Below are 12,252 nucleotides of genomic sequence, written 5' to 3'. Positions count from 1 at the left end.
TGAGCTGGGTTTGATTCCGCTCTCCTCCTCCACATGCAGCCAGCTGGGTGACCTTGGGATCAACCCAGCACTGATAAAACTACTGACCAAAAAGTAATATCGGGGTTCATTCAGCCCCACTTACCTCACAGGGTGCCTGTTGTGGGGAGAGGAAAGGGAAGGCGATTGTAAGCCACTTTGAAAATCCTGGTAGAGAAAAGCAGCATATAAGAACGAACTCCTCCTCTTCCTTCTAATTCATAGAGGTCACTCCCAAAAACTCTACTGGAGGAGACAGTACTATGAATAATTTCTCCTAATGACTTCACATATGCATGGAATGTGAGAACATTGTGAATTCCTGTGTCATTACAGATAAATTCTTGGGAACAAGCAGCTGTCCATAATCACAGGCAGAAGCACTCAAGAATACCCTATTTTTACCTTCCCTCCCTTCCCTAACAGCAATGCCACCAATAATTCACTAAAAGTCCAAGAAGACTCTTAAATGTCAATCATGTATATCATGTATATCTCTGAGTTCAATGTTTTTTTATTATTCAATCTTTGATTATTAACAATAGTTGTTCATGTTATAATTACATTTCTCATTTTCTCCCTCCCTCACTCCACCCCCACCCTCCACCCTACCTGCCGTTTCCTTATAACTCTTTCAACCATGTACACAGCTTCTTGATCCCGCTCAAGGCTTTATTCTTACTCTCCCTGTTCCCAGTCGACCTCAACCAATGGAAATACTTTGTCCAATTACTATTTATCCTTTCCTTTTTCTCTTCCCATAAGGCCTCCCCTCTTAAACAGATCACAATTTCAGAGCTAACATCCTCATAGAGATACTGAAACCAGCTTTCCCATGTCCACTTTGATTTATCTTTCCATCCCCTAGCAACAGCGGCTTGTATTGCAAGTACCATGGCTTTATATAATTTGAGATCCTTTTTTTCCTTTAAATCGTATCCCAAAATACCTGCAAACAACATATTTGCTTCTTTCACTATTATAATTCCTAGAATATTTTCCATTTCCTGAATTATATTTCTCCAATATCCAGAAACTTCGGTACACTCCCACCACATATGTATATAATATCCCTTATCCTTTCCACAGTGCCAACATTTTGGGGTCAGCCCTTTTATCATATACGCCAACTGGGCCGGCGTTCTATACCATTTCCAAATTAACTTTCTAGTCATTTCCTTATATTTGTCTAATTTTATCTGTTTGTTTCCCTTTATAATTTTATGTACTACTTGATCAGGCAATTGGATGTCCCTCTGCCATTTTATTTGAATCACACGTCCTATATAATCCTCATCGCTTACCATTAGCTTATATAACACCCCCACTACTCCTTTTTTTGCAGTTTCCATTCTTTGCATAATCCCCTTCATCCGACTATCCTTAGATAATATCCCTAAGCGTGAGAGTTTACTCATAGCCTCGTATAGTCCGTGGACCCTCAACCAATTTCTTTCCCCCAACAATTCCATACATTTTTCTTTTGATATCATTACTCCCGATTGGTCTAATAAATCCTTTACTCTATTCAACCCTTTCTTTTTTAAATTTTCCCACCATATAGGGTCATCTAGTTCTTGTAGTAATTCTACTGGTATCCATTTCACGAAGTCTGCTGACCATACTCCTTCCCATCTTTTCCATGCTCTGAGGGCAATCGCCCTCGGCCCTGTTGTTTCTTTAGTTTCTAATGTTAAATTCTTTGTAAACACCCCCCATTTTCCTTTCCCCTTATTTACTTCGTTTTCTATCCTTACCCATTTTCTTTCTCTGTTTATCTCCGCATCCAATAAATGTTTAATTTGAAATGCCTCAAAGTATCTCTCTAAATTTATTAGGCCCCATCCCAACTCCTCTTGTGGAATATAAATTAATTTTTGTTTAAACCTAGCTATTTTGCTTCCAAAAGTCCAATCCCTCAACTGTCTATTCCATTCCTTAGCTTGTATTCTTGGTATTTCTGAAGGGAGTACCTGGTATAAATAGCTAAGCTTTGGAATTAAAAACATTTTAATTGCTCTAATTTTAGTTAATATATTCATTGTTTTAGACTTCCAAGCCTTCATGTTTCTGCGTATCTTCTTCCATATTTCCTGGTAGTTATTTTTTCCTATTTTGTTTATTCTTTTAAAAATTTTTATGCCTAAGTATTTTAACATTTTACATCCCTTTGGTATATCTGTTTCTTTCTCCACTAATATCTGATCCCCCTTAGGTATGTTAAAATATATAATTTCGGATTTCCCCATATTGACTCCTAACCCTGAATATTGTTCAAAGTCCTTTAATATTATCTTATGGGGCCTAATTGAAGTGTTTGAAGCAATGGGCAAAAAATCGGGACCAACCTTTTTTTCCGCGAGACATAAAAAATATACTTGCATTGATTATGTCTTGATCTCAGATTCACAGGAACTGAAGATTAATGACGCAGGAGTACAGCCAATATTGATCTCGGATCATGCTCCAATTATTGTGGACTTGACGATACAAAAGGAAAAATCGGAAGGGAGGTGGAGATACAAAAACATAGTTCTAAGTAAAAAAGAAAACAGGGAAAATATAGTGAAACAGCTAAAATATTATTTTAAAGAAAATATAGGATCGGCGGAGCCCCATATTGTGTGGGACGCAGCGAAGGCCGTTATGAGGGGACACCTAATCTGGACGGAAAAGTTATTAAAACGTCAGAGAGATGAAGAAATTGAAAGTAAATTGGGGCAGATAAAATTTCTGCAAGCACACCAGCAAAATAAATTTGACACACAACGGCAAAGACAAATCCAGATCTTAAAAAATGATCTAGACTCCCAAGATTTAGTATTAGTGTGGAAAAGGGAAACCCTAATTAAAAGCGAATGGCATAGAACAAATATAAACTCACAAAAGAAATTAGCCAAATATTTAAAGAGGAAAAAAGACAAACAGAGAATAAAAAGCATAAGACAGGGCCAGAAGGAGCTGGTGGATTCGCACCTAATAAGAGAAGCGTTTGTCAAATATTACCAAAGTTTATATGAGTCCTCAGGAAAAGGGCAACTCAAGGAGAAGTGGTACACAAAAATAACTAAAGAAGATCAGGAATCCCTTAATAAGGATATAAGTGCATCCGAAATAGAAGGGGTAATTAGACAATTAAAAATAGGAAAATCCCCGGGGACAGATGGATATACGGCCGAATATTATAAAGAAATGAGTGGAATATTAATATCAGAAATGGCATATTTGTTTAACGATATAATGACAGGCGGAAACATCCCCAATACATGGAAACAGGTAGAGATGGTGGTGATACTAAAGCAGTCTAAGGATCCCAAAGATGTTGGCTCATATAGGCCTATTAGTTTGATGAATCAAGATTACAAAATATTCGCCAAGGTCTTAGCTAACAGATTAGAAAAAATATTACCAAAAATAATAGGGGAGGACCAGTATGGATTTATTAAAAACAGACAAATTTTTCACCCAATAAGGAATATTTTAAATGTACTAGCACATAAACAGCAACATAAAGAAAAGAAATTGGCACTATTGAAACTAGATATATTCAAAGCCTTCGATACCGTCGAACATAATTTTCTCTGGGAAACACTAAGGGATAGTGGAATAGAAGGGAGCTTCTTGGAAGCTGTAAAAGAGCTTTATAAACAAGGAATCGCAACACTATGGATAAATGGAGGCAGATCAAAAGAATTTCCAATCTCAAGGGGGGTAAAGCAGGGTTGCCCATTGTCACCCCTATTATTTGTAATGGCTATAGAAATCTTGGCAGATAGAATAAGGAACTCCCCTAGAATAGAAGGATATAAGGTGGGTCAGGAAGAGGTCAAACTTAATCTTTTTGCAGACGATATTCTTCTGGTACTTAAAGATCCACTAACAGCAGCCAAGGAAATTAAGATAATATCATGTATATCTCTGTATCTCAGAGAAGAGATAAAACTGAGAGGTTTGCTTATAGATCACAAAGCTAATTCCTGCATGAGCTGTGATTTTAACAGGAGTCTTAAGTCGATAGCTTCTCTTAACCAATGAGCTACATCATCTCCGCAATCAGTACCTTATGGTATGGTAGTTTTCCTAGACATACCAAGAAAGGGCATGCAATATCTCCTTTCCAACAATATACCCTACTTATTATTAACTGGGATGGGTTCAGGATTATACTGTCCTTTACTGATGTGTTGGAGCCAAAGATCTTCATCCTTATTTATGTAGCAGTCTTGATTGCAACTATTGAAGGGTCTTCAATCTTGATTCCATGTGATGCACTTCAATGAAATTCATTAATTTAAATCCTTATGATATGTTCAGCTAAAGTGAACATCCCATTTACCCCATAATCCCATAAAATAAACTTGCATCCAGTGGGAGGTTGCTTTGAGAGATGGTTGCTTGCTGAAGACTAATTTTGTTAGTATCCTTGTAGAAACCAACTTTAAAGAAATGCAACATTATATTGAAAAAGTTTACTGATAAAGTTAAAACCAAAAGGAGGCTTTTGTACCTAGGAACTTGTTCCGCTTATATATATTGTTTGAATAAAGTTTTTGCCATTACTTTGTTCTGTCTATCCTTTTAGCTCATGTATAGCAATATTCTTGAGGTCCTTCAGAACCCAAGCATGTTTTAACCACTATGCTGCACCCATTTTCCTTCCATCAGCTTTGTTCAATGGGGAAACCAACAATGGCATTTAGTGGTTGTTTCAACAGTCTCTAGTCTTAGTTAGCAAGTTTCCATAAAAGCGCACATGTGGGGAAATGTAACCGGAGAGCTCTTTGTATGCTTCTAAGTGGATGTACTCAAAAGAAAGAGTGAAGAGTGATGTGTTTTAGCACTTTTATCTGTCAGTCCAGATAATTTAGCAAAACACTGCCCATATTTCAGAGGCTTTCACAAATTGCCATCTTTTCTTCATTATTTTATGAGATCATCTAGTCTTCCGATGTTGTTGCTCTTCTTGGGACAATATTTCACCCCTGATTCCCCCCCCCCTTCTTTTTGGATTTGATTTGCTGGAACATAGTATGGCAGGAAGAAAAGGAAAACATAAGTAGCTAGACATTTTTTTAAAAACTGCAGATGTGTGCAGTTTAAGTTAAGTTAAGTTAAGACACATCCTGCCATCTAGTGATGAAAACAAAATTATACTAGCCAGATGTGGGTGTGACTAAAAAAAACACCTATTAAGGAAATATAGAAAACAACATGAAGTATGTGCAAATAATGAGAACACCCCATGCTGTGACAGAATTGGATTTGAAAATATGGAGAGAGGTATAATACAGCAAGAAGTGTCAGCATACTCTTTGTACTGATTGTCCACAGATTTCTTCAGACAGATTGCGCTGGGCATTTTCCAAGTATATGTTGAGGTTGGAATCCTGTCAAGGAGTTAGTACTATCTTTTGTTTATAATCAATAAATGATTTTTTTCAGGTTAAGGGTATCACAGTACAGCTACACAACAATTTCCTTTATAACCTGGCCTCCTGGACATTCAAGGCAATTTTTTTTAAAATACAAAACACTTCAGACAGACATTGGAGGCTTATCAAAGACCTTCAAGTATACAATACGGTGGGACTATGATTACACAACTGGGAAACAATGCAAACAAAAAATGTCAAAGGCGACTAAAGCATGCAATATGATACTGAAAGAGAGTTGCAAAGGCAAAGGACAGTACAATAAAAAGAAAGCAGATATGTACAATAAACATTGGAATAGATTACAACACTAGCTGAGCGCAGCTTAGAAAACATACCACATGCATACAGGAATTCATGCTTTAATTAGTACCAGAATCCTTATGTTGCCCAGTGGGGTAACATTTTCCCAAAAGGGGAGTATTTTCTTTATGACAACTCAGTGCTAAATTCTTCAGCTTTGCTCCAGCTCTACTCATTTGCCAGTCAATGCACTTAACAATGAAGATAACTTTAGAGGGTAGCCATATTGGATGGCAGCTGAACAGCTTGATTTGAACCCGGTAGTATAATAGAGAGCAAAATGTTAATCAGAGTAGAATCTTTTGAAAGCCAAAACTCTTTTCATGACATATAACCAGGAATGGAGCTCTCTGAGCCCTTCTATTCCAGTCAGAAATCAGGAAAGATATTGCAAAGAAAAGGAGTCAGGATGCAAAGATACAATGCAAAATAGAAGCTGCGGGAGAGAATGGGAGAAATTCTAAGGGCCAGAAATTATGATTTCTAGTGAGCAAGGAACATTATGCCTCTGTTCAGCCCCAAAGGGTCTTTGCCTCCCACCTTCTGATGGGGATATGAAGGCTCAGGGATCTCCCTTCCTAGTTGTATCAAATAAAGGGAGCTTTGATGCTCAAAAGCTGATATTCCACAAATCTCGTTGGTCTCTGAGGTGCTATTGGATTTGAATCTAGCTGTTCTATGTAACAGTGAATAGCACTAGGACATTGCTGTCTAAAGATATATCTGGTCAGTTCAGTGGAACTGCAGTGTTTATTGCATGGAGATAGATGTAGATGGGCATGCAGATGCTTATCTGGACCTGTATAAGTTGTGCCTGTGAAAAACAGATTTGGAATGCACATTTCCTCTGCTAGATTGTGTAGCTTTAGGTTGTATACTTTCAAACAAGCATCTTTAGAACTCCAGGTAGATAGCCCGAGCGTACAGCATCAAGGTACCTTCAGCAATGGCTTATAATGGACTGTTTCTGCTATGCCAGGTCCCTGATACTGAAGCAGAGCCCTTTGACTTTTTCTTACTTTTAGGCATAACCCTTCAGCGACTTTAACTGGAATTATAGTACTGTTCTAGGCATCATTGATTTAGCCGGATATATGTGTGCAGTCTTTCAGAGCGACTCATTTTAAGCTGAGTTCTGTTTAGCCTTTTCTAGCTTTCTAAGTACCATTGTAGCCAAATGAGTTTATAGGATGATGCACAGAGAACAATTTAGTGGGCCAACCCAATTGTGATATTGTACTAACAGATGAATGGTGTACGCTTCCCACAGACGCTGATAACTGAAGGGTGAGGGTGCAAGACTGTGGCCTCAAACTGGGAGCTTGGTCAACAAACTGGCATTTACTGATACTGCACTACTTCATGGAAAATCATTTAAGATTCATAAACCAAGGTGGAACTTAATGGGGTTATGTACCTTCTCTCTCATAGACACATATGTTACAGCATAGGTATTACATATATGTTCAAACTTTATTCTGATTCCCAGGAGCTTTACTTATAAGCTCTTAATGGAGATGAAAGTCAAATAAACCCAGCAGGGGGAGGAAGAGTCAGCATTTCAGATCAGTTCTCAAATACATCATTCTATCTAATGACTTTTTGCAATGGTTGTGTATTAACAATAACAATAGCATTACATGGGTCGGTAGTCAATCCTGGCTATTGTGCTATCACAGGGAAACTTCTGTAGTCCTTTAATGTTTATGTGAGTTTGAGCTAGTTTTTGTCTTTTTAAAGAGAGAAATAAAAATAAGTGAACTCCCACTGTGCTTTCTTTCATCATTCACTCGCATGTTAAATTAGGTTACATAATCTAAAACCTAAACACTCTTTGTAAACTTACTCTCTTCAATAGTTGTGGTTTAGAAACACACACACTTTCCCTCAATGCCTCTGGAACGCCTTCCTGTAGCAAAGCAAACTCACCGTTGACGTTTTCCATTTTGAAAACTGTCAGGCATTCTGAGATACCAGTTGCCAAGCACTGAGAAGATGATGCTAAAAAAAAAAAAGCCGCTCCTTTCAACCAGCAACCTACCACTAGGTCAAATAACTAGTTTTACAATTGACCCTGTCTACAGCTTCTGAGCCACAAAGCCAAACCCAAACCATAAGGGTCTGTATATGTATCCCACTTTTACTACTTGCCTAGAACAACATACTGCAGCAATCTAGTATGGTTGGTGGGCTGAATTTGCCTGGTGGGGCAGTAGTTCTGTGTAGTTGCTTTACAAACTCACAGAGGACAGACAGACAGACAGACAGACAGACAGACAAAGAAAGAAAGAAAGAAAGAAAGAAAGAAAGAAAGAAAGAAAGAAAGAAAGAAAGAAAGAAAGAAAGAAAGACTAGGTGGGACTGAATCTTAAACTTCAACTAATGTAATTATGCTTTCCTGGAATTATTGTAGAATATAGCCCAATTCAAACATATTTAATTAATTGTTGGTTTAGAAAAATATCATTTCTTTAGAATGCAAAATTAGAATGCAAAATTAGTGGTGAAATCCTTAACCGAGAGTCTGTATGGTATAGTGGTTAGAGTGTTGGACTGGATCTGGGAGAACCAGGTTCAAATTCTCATTTTGTCATGCACATTTGCTGTGTGACAGTCACAGTCTCTCAGCCTAACCTGCTTCACATGTTTTGAGCTTAAACCAAATGAGAAGAGAACAATGTAAGCCATTTTAGGTTCCCATTGGGGAGAAAGGCAAGGTATAAATGAAGTAAAATTTTAAAATACTAATTCTAGAAGCAGGCCAGTAGATTAATATAAACAGAAAGATATTATGTTGAGAGACCCTTTGTCCTGACACTTATTAGGAATGAAAAGGAATGTCACTGGCTCAGCTCCTCTGGTGAGAACATTGTGAGAAATTGCTCTCCAGTGAGCAGACTGTATGATGGCAACTGCAATTTGAATAAGCACAGAAAGGATTTTGCAATCATACAAATGGCAGTGGAGGCACCAGTTCTCACAGTTACCATACATATACTCCCCCTTGTGAATGGAGCATGGCTAAGTGCCCAGCAATAGTCACCAGACATCTGAGGCACATGTGGAAGCAGCCAAAAATGTGAATAACCAAAAAGTTCAATAAAAGGAGATCAAGAAGGAGGCAAAGATTTGAACTGGAATGTTCTGTTCATATGACCAGAAGCGAATGAGTTTTGGTATAATTATCTGAATAACTGAGGTATCCCTGCATGTTCCTGAGGCATTCCCCTCAAGAAGTGTGAACCTAATCGACATGCAGGCTTGGATCCAGAATGACTTTTCCATAAATGCTTCCACATGTGGATGAGTGGTTTTATCAACTTGCTCCAGTAATAGTCAAACCTCCCCACTGCCAAATTTCAGCAGGTGTTTTGAACTGTCACAGGAAAGGAGAAGCAAGAAAGCAATGCACTGTGGACAGAGTTCTTTACACTTGCAGAAATCTTAGTTTGGCTCCAAAGTGCATGCCTCTTCTGGCATTGATCAGCAGAAATTTTGGCACTCTGAATCTAACTATGATGACATATCTCCCTCTGTTTGTAAAGTAATATCACGGGTGATCTTCTGCATTGCTGTAGCCCCCCCCCCCCCCCCCGGTCTTATGCATTTATATAGCAGCATAACAAATCTTCGACTCAAGCTGTTAAGAGAAAGTGAAGACAATGATTGGTAGTGTTGTGTTGTATTTAAAATAGCATCTTATGATTCTCCTGTGAGAGATTTTAACATAGATTTTGCCTATGAAAGTCAAAAGACAGTTCTGCTTCAGAATCAACAGCAAGAAAAAGCCCTGAACCATCTATGTAACTGAGTTTTCGGAAGCCATGAAAGTAACAGGCACAGCTGCTGCTGCATCCAGCTTATCATTAAGTATTTTATGGGCCACTTTATCATGTGACATTGGCCCTGTGCTCATGAAAGCCTGTTTTGCCAGTCCATCGGTCTGAATGATGAGAAAGAAAAGTATTGATTTCCTCAGAAAACAGTAGGTTCCGTCACGGAACAGCACTTACCTCTGTGGTGGTCATTTTCTGGTGTGGTTTGCACTGGTTTTAAAATATTCTGAGTACCATGTCTCTAGCCTAAATAACTGATTTTGTCCCACAGCTGATTTTAAGTCTGCGCATCACTGAAATGTTGATTATTTTAACTATTTAAAAAAGCTTCCAGTTTAAACCTCTCCACATAGATCTAAGCCTAATTTTATAAAACTAGTCTAGCAAAACAAGTTGATGTGAACTGCCGTCTGAAATTTTACCAATACCATTTCCAGATGTTTTTGACAAAAATCTTGCATGAGATAGTATGTAATTGAGAAATGTCTGCACACAAGCTTTCATAAACCTTTATTCTGTCTTTAGAATTTGGAATGATGGGAGATCATACAATTAAAAGTCAGCGACCTCGATCTGTTCATGAGAAAAGGGTCCCTCAGGAACAAGCTGATGCTGCTAAATTTATGGCACAAACTGGTAATACATTAGTTACATTTTTCTACTTACTGTGTTTAATTTTAGCAAAGCCACTGCATGTCTCCATAATCTTTTGCTGCATATTTGTCAGTTTTCTAAGCTGATACTTTTTTAAGCCATTTCTTCTTATTTTTTTTACCACCAGTTAAAGTCCATAAATAAAGTAGCCATGAATTAGAGAAAGTGTATAAAAACAGGCATTGTCAGTTGTGAATACTAAATGAATCTGAAGTTCTTTAATATAAAAATATATTTTTGTTAACATGAAAATAAATATATAATGTAAATATATAATGTAAAGCTACACAAAATCACACATTCCAGTTTAGAAGGATATTAAATTTCACCCATGTTACCAAATATAGAATTGGATCTAGAGCAACGCCCTTATGAGGAGCACAGAAGGACTAACAATCTTCCCAGGTGTTCCATCCCCCCACCAGCAGCCAGTTTCTAACCTTTAGAATGTTTATTTCTGGAACTGCTAGACCTGCAAAGTTAGAATGGAAGACTGCAATAGTGAGGGGAAAGAGGGCCAAAGTGCTCCCTTCTTCCTATTCCATCAGAAGAACTCCTCATACCAGAGGCAGGAAAGAACAATTCTGAACCCTTTGCCCTCCCCACTGCAGCCTCCTGACCCATATGACTGTTACTCCATATGGGATACAGAAGCCTAGGATTAAATTTTCATTGGGTAAAAGGGTTGTGGGCGGGGGGGGGGGATTCTGTGAAGATCACCAACCATCAGCACTTTTCTCTGACAGATCATGGGATCCATCCGATTAACTTGTTTCATAATAGAAGCTAAGGAAAGACTTAAGCATTTTGATATATGAATAGAAGAAAGTGAAACTAGAGATCCTGGTTTAAAACTGGTCTCCATTGCTTTACTTCCTCACCATCCCCATTGCTATCCAGCCAGGGACTTGTCTTCAGGGAGTGGTGGCTTTAGCAATGGAACTTGCTGGCATTCCTCTTTGTTGGATTGGTGGGATAGCCTAGCACCCTTCCCCTTCCTCCCCCCTCCATTTTGTATTGTCTTGCAAGAGCACCTGCCATGCAGACAATCTCCTGGCCTCTGAGCAAAAATGGGGGGTGCGAAGCAATGTCACATCTGGTTGTACCTAGAAGTTCTGTCATAATGCTCTAGGAATTCCCCAAATTTCTATGTTTTTTACCATATTCATAGAGCATCATAATGTAAATTTTGGATACAAATGAAAGTGACACTATGCAGTTTTGCTACCTGCCAACCCTACTTTTGCAAAACTAATTGTTTGACGTATTAGAGAGGAATAAACGCTGTTCCCTAGTTTCTGTTTTATTTTTTCTTGATATATCTAATTTGTTACAGATAACCTAGAAAAAATCATCCTGATCCAGCCATGGAGATACTGCACTGCAGTCATAGACTGTATTCAAAGATCCCTGTGGATTTGGATCGGAGGTAGTCAGTGTAGCTCCCATTTGTACTACAAAGTGCAAAAAGATACGTTCATTTTCACCACCTTGATTTGTAGATGGGACAGTGAGTCCCTACCTAATATCTTTGTTTACACTCTAAATTATTTTTCAATCAAGAATTCTAGTCTTATTTATGAAACCTTGTTGCTAGTTAAGGCCTCTGTCCTTCAACTACTTGTTCCATAGTATTCCATGAAGCTAAGAAAAAATACTGTGGAGTTAGTTTAACAACAAAGTCAAGCAATATAATTTGCATCAAAAAGCACTATGTTGTCACACTGGCAAGACCCAACCTCTTAGGACAATACCTTTCACTGTATTCTAAGAAAAAAAATCAGCTCCCTGAAAGATTAAACAATAACAATATGAGCTAGTTCATACAACATCTATACCCCTGTTCCACATTGCTGTGGAAACGAAAGATACCATAAAAAGCCATATTATCTGAAACCCAATGCTGTGGGATGTCTGATGATGAAAACTTACGAATTCAGGTTATCAGGTGATAACTTGAATAGCCCAGTGTCTGAACTCACTCTCTGTTTATGGCACACATACCAATA

The 12,252-nt window shown here is 38.1% G+C and overlaps 1 protein-coding gene across 6 annotated transcripts in view; it reads left to right on the top strand.

The window, feature by feature from the left end:
• Positions 1-12,252, top strand: part of ADGRB3 (adhesion G protein-coupled receptor B3) — a 628,454-nt gene that overhangs the window by 215,371 nt on the left and 400,831 nt on the right. For 4 of the 6 annotated variants that reach the window (XM_077307613.1, XM_077307604.1, XM_077307632.1 and 1 more), the window contains one exon: positions 10,115-10,225. The exons of the other annotated variants lie outside the window; for them this stretch is intronic. In XM_077307613.1, coding sequence (XP_077163728.1) covers positions 10,115-10,225 — 111 coding nt within the window. Of the gene's footprint in view, positions 1-10,114; positions 10,226-12,252 lie in introns of those variants that run through there. 6 annotated transcript variants of the gene reach the window in all.

The sequence above is a fragment of the Paroedura picta genome, chromosome 1 (genome assembly GCF_049243985.1).
Source record: "Paroedura picta isolate Pp20150507F chromosome 1, Ppicta_v3.0, whole genome shotgun sequence".
Taxonomy (NCBI): domain Eukaryota; kingdom Metazoa; phylum Chordata; class Lepidosauria; order Squamata; family Gekkonidae; genus Paroedura; species Paroedura picta.
This window is presented reverse-complemented; position numbering and strand designations above follow the sequence as displayed.